Source organism: Astatotilapia calliptera, chromosome 3 (genome assembly GCF_900246225.1).
Source record: "Astatotilapia calliptera chromosome 3, fAstCal1.2, whole genome shotgun sequence".
NCBI lineage: Eukaryota > Metazoa > Chordata > Actinopteri > Cichliformes > Cichlidae > Astatotilapia > Astatotilapia calliptera.
Window position 1 is genome coordinate 19,090,713 of NC_039304.1, and position 14,738 is coordinate 19,105,450.

The 14,738-nt window shown below is 40.9% G+C and overlaps 1 protein-coding gene across 5 annotated transcripts in view; it reads right to left on the reverse strand.

Annotated features, from left to right (window-relative positions):
* The window catches only part of chd3 (chromodomain helicase DNA binding protein 3), a 59,740-nt gene that overhangs the window by 17,383 nt on the left and 27,619 nt on the right, over positions 1–14,738 (reverse strand). For 3 of the 5 annotated variants that reach the window (XM_026162179.1, XM_026162176.1, XM_026162175.1), the window contains exons 25-38: positions 14,383–14,567; positions 14,048–14,225; positions 13,703–13,789; positions 13,279–13,364; positions 12,726–12,859; positions 11,664–11,808; positions 9,250–9,412; positions 8,983–9,140; positions 7,129–7,339; positions 6,882–6,992; positions 6,657–6,791; positions 5,079–5,187; positions 3,173–3,305; positions 244–439 (exon numbers count right to left, since the gene is read on the reverse strand). In XM_026162179.1, the coding sequence (XP_026017964.1) occupies positions 244–439; positions 3,173–3,305; positions 5,079–5,187; positions 6,657–6,791; positions 6,882–6,992; positions 7,129–7,339; positions 8,983–9,140; positions 9,250–9,412; positions 11,664–11,808; positions 12,726–12,859; positions 13,279–13,364; positions 13,703–13,789; positions 14,048–14,225; positions 14,383–14,567 (2,031 nt within the window). The remainder of the gene's footprint in view (positions 1–243; positions 440–3,172; positions 3,306–5,078; positions 5,188–6,656; positions 6,792–6,881; positions 6,993–7,128; positions 7,340–8,982; positions 9,141–9,249; positions 9,413–11,663; positions 11,809–12,725; positions 12,860–13,278; positions 13,365–13,702; positions 13,790–14,047; positions 14,226–14,382; positions 14,568–14,738) is intronic. The other 2 variants (XM_026162177.1, XM_026162178.1) reach the window with 2 other exon arrangements.

A 14,738-nucleotide genomic window follows, 5' to 3' on the forward strand; every position in this document is an offset into this window, starting at 1 on the left:
GGCAGAGCGATACGGTCAACTCAGCAGGAAAAGATTGCACAACAGCTGCTGCGAGATACGCCGATCTTTTATCCCCCTCTGATTATCTGCCTGACAATCTTCCCTGCTTTCTCTGAATCCGTCTGCGTGCCTCTGCGCAGATCTGCTTCCCCGACGCAAACGTTTGTGTTAGATTTTGTTCGCTGAACAACACGAAACAATTTCCTCGCAACTCTCGGTGCCTTTCATCCGATCGCTCCTGACCTTTGTGCAGGACAGCGTTGGCTGGCTTGTTTCCCGCCAGGGACTCCTTGCTGAGGTGCTGGTGTGACTCCGCCAGGCACTCCACCTCTGCAAAGCGTGCATTGAGCGCCATGGCCGGGTGGCTGGGATCCTGGGTCATGTTTAGATAAGCTGCCCGCCGCAACTGCTCCTCTATCACCAGCGCCTGCTCCAACAGCTGGAGGATGATGGATCGGGAGGAGGTCAATGGAGAAAGAGCAGAGAAAGGACTGTTTATGAATCCGAGGTCACTGAAACCGCAACATGTATATGTGCTTTGCTATGATTAAAAAAAAACATGTAATTTAAAAAAAAAAGTGATTTAAGAGTTGTACTGATTGTGGTTTGCACTGTATTCTGGGCCTTCCTGCACACTCTAGGCTCCAAAATGACAGCGCGGTGATGAAGTGCACTTCAACACAGATATCAAGTTACAAAAACATTACAGAGCGCTAAAATTTGCCACTTCAGTTGGTCTGCAAAGCCTCCAGGGCTCTCTTGTTGCGTAACTTACACAATAGTTCCACTCCCAGTCTGGATTTTAATAATGTACCACAGCTACAATTTAGATACCGTCACTGTATTCAGTTAAAGTTAGTAACTTCTATACTCTTGTTCCATATGTGCATTTTATTACATTTATCGTATGTTTATCTTAAATGGAGCTTTAAATAATTTAAAAAATCATATAAAAAGTTTTTAAAATCTAAAGTTTGGTTATAAAATCAACACAACAGGCCGTAAAAGTACGGCTGAAGCAGATCTAGTACCTGAGGAAAAACTGCTTGTTTAAGTTTTTGTTTGTGTATAAAAAAAATGTAAAGATTTGCTTCCATTATTTATTTATAAATCACAATCTTAATTTAATGTAAGTAATTTTGAGGGTTGGACTGTTGTTGGGTCAAACTGGCACTGTCGAGATCGCAGCTGGACCAGTTTATCAGCAGGCTGATATTATCTGCCGTTATAAAAGGCATTTATAATGGCAAATAAATGCACATTTAAAAAGGAGAGAATAGATAATGGATTGCATTTATATAGCGCTTTTCTAGGCACCCAAAGCGCTTTACAATTCCACTATTCATTCACTCTCACATTCACACACTGGTAGAGGCAGCTACAGTTGTAGCCACAGCTGCCCTGGGGCAGACTGACAGAAGCGAGCCTGCCATATCGCGCCATCGGCCCCTCTGGCCAACACCAGTAGGCAGCAGGTGAAGTGTCTTGCCCAAGGACACAACGACCGAGACTGTCCGAGCCGGGGCTCGAACCGGCAACCTTCCGATTACAAGATGAACTCCCAACTCTTTGAGCTTTGAGCTAGATGATACAAAGACTACGAGTGTTGGTGTTGCATAGCTTTTCCTTTAGAGAGCACTTTGCAGCTTCACTACTGGCAACCCATGTATCTGTTAAGCTGCAATCAATGAGCAACTGAGCCAAACAGAAACTGGCAGTGAATCAGTAAATAAGTAACTATACATAACAAATATTTGGGAAATCTGTTTATATTTTTCAACTCTAAAAGGAAAAAAAAAATCAGCAGATATATATTGGAATATCAGACTTTTAACTCACCAAATATCGGTACCAATATCGGTCGGGCTCTAAGGAAGGTCCCACATGGGTAATTGAGAGGGACTTTTTTCACATTTTTAAACCAATCAACCAATTTATTAATGGAAAACTTAATCAGGGTGAACACACTGCATCCTGTCCTAATGGTGGAAATGCTGCGATTAACAATGTGCCATCAACACTCAACAAAATATGTTTCTAAACATAAAAAATACATAAAAATACATTTATTTGTAATTTAAAACACCATGTTTGTTTTAAAGGTATGATATAAATATCCTTAAACAAAAGTTATCTATAATCACACAAAGTGTGTCCAGATCAAACGAGAAAAGTCTATCAAGACTGATAATGATGAGAAAACACTGAATGAATCAGCACATTATACTTACTGGCGTAATTTGACAGTAAGTATATAACCACACACCTGATTGAAAAAATACTGCTAATAATAAGATGTGACACAAAGTCCTTATTACATTCTTAATAATGCAGCGTAATTAATAATTCAGACAGTGGTTAATTAAAAACAGTGAATGAATAAACCAGCGTCACACTTAGCCAATAAGAAAACTGACAAAACAGATGACCTTTGCTCTATTTATACTGAAATCTACAAATCTTCTCAATTTTCGTACAAATTTCTTATGTTTTTTTTTTAACAATGTCTTAGTTGGCATACTAATAATAAAGGCCTCTCATGATTAATCCAGCTTCGTGAGTAAATGCACTTTATGTGTGTATGGGTATCTGTGTGTGGGTCCTGGTAAAGGGAGTTATTTGTAGTAAATGCATTGCAAAAGCTGTCGTGTTACACAACCAATTACAATTAAGACAGCGTGATCAGAAATCGTTTTATTTTCTGCTGTCCTGTGCATTCTCGATGGCAGGTTTACCCCCCATGAAAGCCTACAATAATTTAGCGAGAAAATAAATGAGAAACGACGAGGCTGAGGCAGAAAAAGCGATGCGATGCAGTAAATGAGGATGTTGAGTGCAGGATCTGAAACATGTGCGCCGCTCAAAAACAGGATGAGAGCTCTTCCAGAAATGCAGCGGTCAGCAATACCATTCAGCTAATATGTGGGTCTAGGGGCATCTGTCATCCGACCATCAACCGAGTCAAGTGATCGAAGACACTGGACCGCAAGGCTTTTTATAGCGACTGAAACCATCCGCTGTCGTGTTCACGGCACACCACGTTCCCGCATACGTGGTATGAATTTGTATTCAACATGTGAGACCTTTGAGAGCTCGGAGGAAACTGACATTTATAAAATGTGCGAGTCTAATGTTGAACGCAAGAAGTGAAGGTTTTCGTGACACATCTTACCTTGAAGCGCCGAGCCAGGAACTTGTTCTTCATTTCCAGGAAGTTGCCTTTATTCGCCTGCGTCTTGAAAGGCTCGTTGATGATGGCGAACTGGGGATCATTCTGGATGTCCTGCCACCGAGCGTAGCCGTGACTGGCGCTGAGGTCAAGGGTCATGTTAACAACACTTTGGGAATAAGACCATAGAAAGTATCTAACTAAGCACACAACATCACCCTGAAGCTCAACAAGGAGCACTTTTAGACATTTGGTGCATTGGGGAGAAGTATTAACAACATGGGACAGATTTGGAAAATGTGAAGGAGGGCATTAATCTTTGTATTTATGTATTTTAATTATTTAATCATTTTAATTGTATTCTCATAGATTTTGAGATTTTCTTTTTCCTATATCAAGACATCTCAGGGAATAAATGTTTAGTTAAATGTCTTTACAAGGACAGAAAGTGGAGTTTGTCGGTCCGGCGTGGTAAAGATCAAAGTAGTCTGTGTGTGGCCCTCAGTGTAAAATGAGTTTGACATCCCTGGCTTAAAATAAAAACTAGAAAAAGAGAAAAAACTTAATTGCAAACATCTGTAGTTTCATCAGAGGTTATAGGATCATTTGTGCTGCTTTCTTATAGCTATCCTATGCTAACCTAATACTGAGTTGTATGAAAAGGAGGAAAGGTGGCCCCTGTAGCCTGCAACACACATGCAGTTAATGGATTGCCTTCATTCCATCTCTAACCATGTTTTTCGGTGGCTATGGCTCAGGAGGTAGAGTGGGCTCTATGCTAACTTTAAAGTTGGTGTTTTGCATGTCAAAGCATCCTTGCAGATGATGCAGAATCCCCTGATGCCTCTATTGGAGTGTGAATGTTAAACAAGGTGCTTAATTAGATAAGCATAGTGGTATATAAGTACCTGCTAAGCACTAACTTTGCCATTTTGGAAGCTTAACGTAATTGCCTTTAAAGCCCAAATCAGATAATGATGTTTAATGGCTGCAGCTGATCGGTTTAGCTTTAAAGCATGAAGGCCAGAAACAAAGAAAAAGCAAGTCTTACTCTGTCTAGAGTTATAAAAAAAATCCACCTTTCTTTACTTTAGTTAGTTTAAAGTTAATGAAGAAGAAACAGTAAATTATTTTCTTAATATCTTCAGCACCACACAGAAAAAATTGACCACTTTTGACCTTTACTGCAAGCAGCGAAACTTGATGCTTAAAAAAGAAGCAAAAGCAGAAGTGCTAAAAACTTAAGATCTCACTTAGGACTGACTCCAAAAGTGAGTCAATTCCTTTAAATTCCTATAGACGTCACGCATCGGCTGGTATCTGTCCATGTGATGCAACCACACCATTGGGATGCAGCTTACTTGGAAGCAAGCGAGCCTCATTTGATGACTTTGCACAGGAGCCTCTTGCTCAAGTTCGGCCACTTCTGGCTCCAAAACCAACATGGCAACAGCCCAAATGCCACACTCGGGCTTTAAAATAGAAGTCCACAAAACAATGGCATTGCACAAAGATAAGTAGCATCTTCTAATCTTACTCTCACACAGAATGAAAACAAAGGCGAGTTTCCTTCCAAAATGGAGCTATTCTTCTAAGCGTGTTTTTTTACATTTTAATTTCACCTCTAAGCAGACTTCAGGCAGACTTCTATTTCAGTCTATACAGGCCTCAGCATCAGCTTGTAGAATAATGAAACCTGAGTTTAATGTGAATACTCCACAGCCTTAATGACCATAATAGAGAGAGCAACATGAACTAAATGACCCTCCACATCAGTGTCCAGCAGACACACAGCTTGCTGTTTACTGAGGTCTGGCCGGCTTGTTGACTTATTACGCTGGGCTTCTGCCGGCCGATAGAAAAATAAACCCGCCAGGGTCATCGCCCGAGCAACTGCCATCAAGGATACATCACGATTCCCGCCAACAGCCAGAAGTCGTGCCGGCGGTGCCAGATCTCGTTCATCTTCCCCGAAGAGATGGCAGCCCGCTCCTCGTTCTGCCAGAGAGTGTGCAGCTCTGCGGAGAGAAGCGAGCACAAGGTAAAGAACACGAGGCGGGTTTACACGGTGCGCCCAGAGCTTTACTGGGGCCGCGATCAAGGAGGAGATAATTCTGGCTCAGTGCTGCTTTTGTACTGAAGCTCTGGAACACAAGGGGAATGTTTTGCTCGTTCATTTAATGTTGTTTGGACTGCTTGGCAACGTTTTTGGACAAACTGGATATTTTCACCCTCACACCTTTTTCACTTGATTAGCAGGGGGGGTGTTTCAAACACAAAGCCAGTATTCAGACAGAGAAAGTGAACTGAGAGTCGTAGGACAAAATGCAACAGATGTAGAGAAGTCTTATTATCTGACAATGTTTTTTAAATATCTTGTTCTAGTTTTGGGGAAGTTCATAAAAGAAGTATCATAGAAATATGAGCGGAAGCATGACGCTTGAACAAGCTTTATGGAAATTCCTATGAAATTTAGCAGAACACTTGTTCACACATGTTTCCTTGATTGTTTCTTCTGATTACCACTGAAACACTTCCAAAAAAAAAATAAAAAATTTACACAGGAGAATAAAGCTGCTAATGAAGGAAATGTTGATGCATGACATCATATACAGTAGTGTGAAACAGCCTTGACCCCCCCCCCCTCATTTCTTTAGATTTTGCTAGGAAAATGGGAAATACCTGCAGCAGTTTGTTAAAACGTGCAAATCTACATGAAATACGGTGTATAAAGCAAAAACGAGAGTTTGTGCGGCTTCTTGAAGGACATTCAAAGCTCAAAAATGATACATTTCACTCCATCAGACCTGTTTCACTGATTTTTCAGTCCAGTTCTTGCGTAATTTGGCATGTCCCTGCTTTTTCTCGCTGCTTCTCTTTCCACCCTTCCACTGAGACCATTTCTGATAAAGTTTCAGTGAACAACAGAGCCAAGTCAACTGAAGGGCCAGATGTATCTCTGAGGTCCTGTGTCAGGGCTCTGCTGGATTTTTTCCTATTTCTTAAAGACGCTCTGGGAAAGAATCTAATTGGTGCTAAAAAACTTTTTTTTTTATATCTGTCAAACTATGTTTATAGATTCAACTAAAGAAACAAACTGTGTTTTTGTGACAAAGTGTGCAAAGACATACTTTAAAATTGGCTCTGTGCTACGTTTTCTGAATCACAAAATTGGTTCATCACTTGATTTAGGGGCCTTTTTGTGCTCTGGGCTAATGACTTATATGTCAGTGTCAAGGAGCTTAAGGGTCAAACAAAAAAAAAACATTCCTCTGAAAATGGCAAGGTAGAAGAACTGTTTTAAAAATGAGTGAAAAAGCAGCCAATGTCCAAAGATAAACTTTGAAACACCTTCAGAAAGCTCAGAAAACTATCGCGCAGCACCACTTTAAAAAAATTAAAGAAACTCCGGCTCCCTGGAGGCAAAAAAAAAATAAAGAAATGAGGGTTGAATCAGGATCTGTATTCCAGATCTGCTGTAACTAACCAGTGAAGCCACCGTCTGCGATGTTGAACATGAAGCGAGGTCGCTCAGTCGGGGGCTTCCCGTTACCCTTCGGCGCCTCCTCCTTCGCTGCTTTGACTTCTTTTCCAGCATCCTTTTCACCTTTGACCTCCTCTGCTATCAACGACAGCAGTAAAAATGTTAATTAGTTTGTTATTGCAGCATACCGTTACACGTCTAACCACCAGGAACTGAACAGACACGCACCTTTCTTCACATCAGACACTTCGGTCTTATCCTTGGCATCTGTTGTTTCCGTTGTGGTAGGTGTTCCCTCCCGCTTTTCTTTTTCTTTCTCCTCCCCAACCCTTTCTCCTTCTGCAAAAACAAAAGGACCTGAGTCACATAAACCTGTTTTATGTGTTTGTGCATGTCAAACTTGAACTCACAATACAACAAAAAGTCTTATAATGTTTGGGCTTATCAAGTTTCCTTTTCTTTTTTTTGGGTTCACCTGATTTCTCCTCTTTAACTTCTGAATCCTGCTTAGATGTGTGTTTAGTCTCGTCTTTAGTCTCCTCCTGTGCTTTCTTCTCCTCTGTAGAGGCAGCTGGGTTATCGGTCGTGTCTTTCTTCTCGTCCTCTTTCGTGTTGCTGTCGTCTTTGCTTTCAGTTTTTTGAACGGAAGACACATGTTGCGATGTTTCTTTTGTGGAGTAGGAAAGCTGCGGAGAATAAAACAATGCAATATCACATAATCTTGTTTGCAGTCATGTGCCAAAATCTTCACCCCAGAAGTAAATACTGTATATAAAGACAGCCAGTTTGATGTCACCAAAGTCACGAGAGTGAATCTGAGTAGTGCAACTTCTCAATCACAAGGCAGGACAATCCTAAAACACACCCTGCTTTATTATCTTTTTCACTCTAATGCTGATCATCCTTCTAGCCATTTTCTCCCGCTTATCCAATTCAGTGTCATGGTTCGGCCTATTCTAGCAGCCATAAGGTGAGAAGCGGGTCACACTATGGACAGATTACAGGTCGCCGGTCTCTTGCACGGCTAACACAGAGGGGGTTTCAAGAGTATTCACAGTCACATCCAAACCTATGGAAATTTCAGAGTCACCAGTAAACCGAACCCCACTACCCGTAGTTCTTTGGACTCTTGGAGGAAGCCGGATTACCCCGAGAGGGCCCACGCAGACATGAGGAGAAAATGCAAATTCCACACAGAAAAGAACCGGCCAGGCGGCCCAGGACATCGTAACAGTCAAGTAAACAAGACCCCAGTCACACAGGCCTAGAGACATGTTGGCAACTACCAGTCATTAAGGAGAAACGTGCTTTCCCCAAACACGGTGGTAAAAACTGTCAATGGAAGTGATGGACTTGTCTGCAAACACTGGTAAACTGCTCTAAGAAACTGAGCGTGACACAAACTCGACAGGTTGAGTTCAATTCAATTCAGTTTTATTTATTTGTCACTAAATCAGAACAACAGTTGCCTCAAGGTGCTTTATTTTGTAAGGTAAGGAAGGACTCTATATTAACAGAGAGACAGCCCCAACAATCAAACAACTCATTTGCTAACAGTTGGAAGGAAAAAGTCCCTACAATCAACCATGGCAATCTGCTAGCAACCAAAGCAGTCACCGGGAACCACTCCCAACCAGTCAGGGGATACGTTTCCCTAGCAACCAGAAGTTGTCACATCCCATATGGCCAACAACTCTCGAGCATATTTGCAGAACGTCCCGTGAGAAAGCCCCACATTTGCAACCAGAAGAGTCGCCCTCTGCTGGCTGTTAAACAGAACGCAGGTTAAGATGCACCATAACTGGCTTTTCAGTCCTATATCCATCTTTTATATACAGTCTACGGTCACACAGGGAGAAATCTCTTCGATGGCCACAATAAATCTTCTAATTAGCTTAATAAATTTATACAAAAAATTGCACAATTTGTTGTGGAAACATGCTACATCAGAGAAATAATAAGGTAATAAACAGACCACCTGTTCATTTGCCACTATGGCCTTAATAGTCTTAAAATTTGAGTGGTGGAATATTTTTTTTGTGTTTTTCTGTCTTTTAAGCTTTAAACTGAGTACCATACTGCATGAAACTGCTGATACCGTGAAACTGATTGCATAGATAATTTTAAGACTGCAATGCCTGCATGTAAAATATAATTTTAAATTTTCAATGAAAGTGGGATATGTGCAACAAATAAGAGATTTGTGAAATAAGTCAGAGGTTTTACTGACAAAACAGAAATATGCATAAATATTAAGATTATTGGAATAATTGAGAAGACACTGTACTGCATGCAGGTTTTGATTTGCATTTTGAGGACCAAGTCCCACCTCTGTAGGGTCTGCAGTTTTGTTGCCATCCACCTCTTTCCTTTCGTCCTTCTCCTTCAGTTTCTCTTTTTCCACAAGGGCCTCAACGTCCTCCTTGTCCTCCTCCTTTTCTCCCTCCTTCCCATTCTTTTCCATCTTCTCTGCAGGAGCAGGGGTCGCTGCATTTGTTCATACACGTAAAATCATTTGCACATTACACATCAACCATGCTTTTATTTACGTGGAGCGCCCTCTGCTGGCCGCTGTTATTGGATGTTTTTGGGTTACCTGGCTTTGAGGTGCACGGTGTGTTGTTATAGCTGGCATCTGGGGTGGGCGTGGCGGTTTTCACCGCAGGAGAAGAGGCCCTGGAGGAGGATTTGTCTATGCTAACCTCAGACTTGAGCTCTGGAAGACTCCACCGACCGTTGATGTGCTCAAACTCCTGGATCTGAACACAAAACATGAAACACTCAGTAAAAAAAAAAAATAAAAAACTTGGCACCCACGCACTTTACCTAATACCACCTCCTTTAAACACACCACCTACATGCCCTGTTTGCCTGGCAGTATATCACACAATCCCTCTGGCACAGATAGCAGATCAGGATGTGTACACGTTTAAACAAGTTGGACTGAAAACTGGAAAGAAGATGTTTCGATAAACTAAGATAAACTGAGAAAGTGGAAGCAGCAAAGAAATCAAAGGGTATTTAGAGATGTAATGATTGATCGTTTCACATGAAAGAGGTCTATTTCTTCTTTTCTTCAAAAACACCTATAAACAAAAAAATCTGGATGTGCTTTATCATCATTATATCTATCCAAACTTTCTTACATACGATTTGTAGTTGCAATTATTCTACGTTAGTCTTTCAGCGTATTTACATTCAGTAATTTACTCTCCGTGCAGTAGTTTTCAGCAGTTACCTGCACAGTCCAGCGTTCCCACTTTGCATTTAACTGCACAAGATATTCACAATATTACTGTTAATTCTCCACAGCTGAATGAGAGCTGAGTTCATGATATGCTTGAGTAAACTGGACATTTTCTGTTATGGCAAGAATTGCAAGGGCAATCTCTTTGCTGAGGTGTTTATTTACCCCTGATTATCATGGTTTTCATATTTTGGATAGAGAAACACATAAATCTGACAAGCATGGTCAAGTGCAAGCTGCACAGACAGAAAGAAACTTGGATAAACAACACTAAAATTTTGTAAATGGAAAAATACTAGATGATGTTCTGGCCCCAATATAGACCAGTAAGTAGGGAAGAGATCCAGGAAGCATTTATGCACACAACAGTCTGATCTCTCTAATGCCCAATGAGAGGTACAAGATCCACATATCACACACCAGCAGACTAGTGAACACATTTTTCCCCCTATAACCGTAAAACTATTAAATAAATAACAGATACACTCAACAAATGAGCAATGCATACTGCAAAAGTGCATGTCTCTGTAGTGTTGTAGTAGTAGTGTTGTTCATATAAATCTTTACTTGCACTGGTACAAAACACACTGGAGTCTTAGTTAGCACACTTAATGTTTTTCACATTTCACAAGACCCTATTTACACAATCAGAGCAACAATAAACACCTTAAACTCTGAATCTTTATCTGAGCTATAAAAGCTACTAATGCAGTTTTAAGAAGTACTTTTTGTTTCTGCTGCTGTTCGATGTTCCAAGCATTTATTTAACTCAAAGGAAAGACTCTGACACAGAGCCAGCAGGGAGCAACAAACACAACTGCTGGGTTTCTCCTGCTTCCATTTATTATCGAACTGTTCTCTACTGACACATAATATAAACTGTCACCTAATGAATCAGCGAGAGACACAGTTTGACTTTTTTATAGGATAAAGATGGCATCTGAGCCTACACGCACACGTAGTTAGTCAGAAATAACAAAGCCAATCCTTTTAGAAATAGTGTGGTGACACTCAGATTAGGAAAAAAGCAAACTGCTCCCTTTACTTCAAACTGATTTTTAATTTTTGATCCAAATTATTTCCAGTAACAGTTCAGTAGTTATTGCATATTATAATAAGCCCCTTTTTTCTCTACTAAATTCTACACCCTTGTCAGAAATTCAAGTATTGACATCTCACTGCTGACAAATTTAAAATTTTGCAGGGTGAAAGAGAATAAGAAGGTGCAGCTGCATACTTCCAACTCTTTAGCCATGCAACCAAATGGTGACTATCCTGCTGTTGTGTGGAAATCTGCAGGATGTAAAGTCTGCTTTGCAGCACTGTATACCTGTTTGCCATCACAGTCACAGTTTGCCCATTTTACAGAAGTGGCTGGTGGTTATGAGGGAGTTACTAACCTGTGTGACTAGGGCTTAGCAGTGAATGTCAAGACAAATGAATCTCCAGCAAACACTTGCCAACCAGTTGGGGAATACACATTATCCCCTTGTGACCGGTGGCTGACAGATGGTTGCCGCCTGATCTTTAGGTTTGTGTGACGGGGCCTTATTAAAAGAGCACGAGTTTGTTTGATTGTACTCCAAACAGACACACCAGTCGTATTTTTTCCATACCAAATTGCGTTTCCTGGAATATTAAACCACACATCTTGTTATTAAAGTGATTCCCCCAGAGAATACTCTTGAGGATGAGAGCTGTCATAACTTGCATCATTCACCTCATCTGTCTGCAACTAGGAAAGGCAACAGGTTTCGTCTAACCTTCTTCTTGAGGAGTGACATGACGCCAATACGTGTGAGAACTGGCTGTCGACACAGTCCTTCTCTTGGGACGCCATCGGCGAACGTCTCGGCTCCATCGGCGACGGGCTCGCACAAGTGGCGCATGAAGAGAGACACGTAAGCTCTGGGAAAGAAGAAGGCAGAGATAGATGAACATACTGGACTTAGAGGAAGTTTAAAAGCTTGACCTTGATAGTGTGGAGGACCAAGACCACCATAATAAAAAACAAAAGCATATTTGAATATTATATCTTAATAACATTTTGTATTTTCTCCTAGTTATTTTCACAGCACTGTTCACTTTTGTGTTTAATTCCTTTATGCAGCATGTGATGTGTATATTATGTATGTATGGAAATAGTGTCTGTTAATAAAGTATGCTGTGGATTTATTACAAGCATCATGCCAGGATCTAACTTGTGAATGATGGTAAGGATAGGGCTGATGCTTTCATTCAGGTTTATGTCTGGTTCTCTTTATCAGCTCATCACAGCTGTTTCACCATCTGCTGCAAAGCCAACAAATTACATATGCATCATTTCTTTAAAAACACCCTTTATAACTGCAGGATGTTATAGTCGCCCCCTAACCCTGGTGCATAACTGCCATTATCAAGTTCAAAGAAAAAGCTACACAACTTTTTAGTGGGAATTCTGATGTTAACAATCAGAATTTAGACAAAATTGTACACAAAGTAAGAATATTTTTAAGATTTTTTTGTGAGTCGCCCGAAGCTTCGAATCCAGTTCATTGCTCTTTTATTACTGGCAGCTTCACAATGAAACAGACTGTTTAATGGCATGATGCAATGTTGGAACAGGATGAATTGGATTATCACCCACTGAGCCGTGACATCTCTGTCACTGGATAGCGAGCGCGAAAAGTAGAAGTCAGTTTCTGATATGATTGTTCTTTGCACTGCAGAGTGTTTTAAGATGTGCATTTCGTGCATTTAATTCCTTGTGAATCTACAAAATGATGTGTAATAATTTTAATTTTGTGGGTTTTGGTCCTCCGTGTAATAAACTGTCTGTTACTTACTTGAATTCTTTCTCAGTCTTGCCTTTAAGGTCTCTTACAAGCCACTGAGAAGAGAAAGCATCCTGAGATGGCATCCCCCAGCGCATTACAGCATTCAGGAAAGCTTTGCGCTGGCGTGTGTTAAAGCCCAGAACCTATTGAAAGAACAGTTTATATATGTGAACTACTATTATCCTAGAGCTTGATTGAAAATGCCAGAATGAAAAACTTTTTCATAATCTTGCAGACACTTTTGTGTTTTTAAAACCTCCCAGGGCCTTTTCTGTTTAAGTCTGACTCTTTGATAATGCAAGTCCAATCTTTAACAGTGCAGGAGATCATTATCACGTCCACCATAATCAGGATGATGAATGAGCTTAGAAGGTTCAGAGCTATTGAAGAAGTAATTGCTTTGCCGCCATCTCCAATAAAGGATGATTCGGTTTTTAAAGATCGCTGAAAAAATAACCGTGAATGCTAGTTCGCTTTAAAAAAAAAAAGCCTGACAGATTTCAGAAATATCACAATTTAAAATAAAACAAATGAGTAAGACTAGTTCCAGAGCTGTACAAACCTCAAGGTTGCCTCCCACCCTGGCCAGAAGAGGAGGCAGAGGTTTATCTTTGTCATTCCTCAACTGCCGACGTGATTGCCGTCGTCCTGTGCAAAAAATTAGGCAACAAAAATGACGCACGTAAGAATATTTGCTACAAAAAAGACAGATGCGCTCAATAAAACATGTTCTTTATTTATTTCTACATTTTGCAACCCGGCAGTTATTCGTGTCAACCAAGAGTTAAAAACTTCTGATAAGCCTGAAGCATTTTGGTTTGAATTTTTGGCAAGCCAACTTGTTCTGCTCTGCCAGGGAACTGTAACAACTAAATCAAATTCAAGCTGTAATTCAACACAGGCCTGAGAGCGTGTCCTACAAAATATATATTTCGACTTTCACAAGCAGCTCTGCTCGATCTGATGCCTCCGATTCTTTTCCTTACCTTCTGGCCGATCATCAAAGTCCTCGTCCTCCTCCTCAGAACCCACCGAGTACTCGGACTGGTTATCTGAAATGTCAGCATGCCACTCTGAAACAGCACACGGTGGTCTGTCAATAGGCCAGGCCCATTCACTTCCACTGTGCAAGTCATAACTCAAAAAGCACACACACATAATCTGAGACCTCATTATTTTTCTACTTCGATCCCCAGATTAACATAATAAATCTTACATCCATTCTTAGGTCCACGTGAACGAGGACCCATGTTCACATCCAGGGCTTCCTACTCCTAAGCATCATTCTGTTATGTGGAGTTTCTTCATCTTACACGAGACTCGCCCCCTACCTTGGTCTTCCTGTGCAGCATCATTGTAGTTGACAGGCTTGCGGTTCCTCTTTCCTTTACCAAGTTTGCTTGCCAGATCCTCTTGTTGCTGTTCGTAGTGATGCCGCAAAAGCTTCTCCCAATAATCTGGGTCCACGTTCTCCTCCTGTTTGATTATCTCCCGCTCAATCTCCTCGATCTGCAGCATTAAACATGTATGTGCAAAGAAATGCTACACTTCATCTCTATTTTTCATCCATGTGAGGAGAAAACGATGTCTCCACTCCAGACCTTTGCACAAGTTGCACATTTTTGCAAGCAAAGATACAATAAATGGGTATTCAATGTGTCCTCACCTTATCTTCTTCTCGCACCATGTACTGGGCCACTTTGAAGGAGCTGAGGTACTCGTTCATGTTCTGGACATCCGAGTCGTCTGTGTCGTCTTGGCTTCGGTCCAGCAGCCTCTCGATGGCGGTGCTGTCATAGTGAATGACGTTGCCCTCGTCCTCAACTTTATCCCCTGAACTGTTCTTCATGCCTGCCAAATGTGGAGTTAAAAAGCGAGCAATTGTTTCTATGGTTCTTCCAACACATTTTAACAAGTAAAAATGCTCTTGTCAGTTATTTTAATCAATAACACCAGAACATGCCAGGAATGCCCTGTGGCGAAACCTGTCAGAATGAAAGGCATTAAACTGAGTGTATTTGA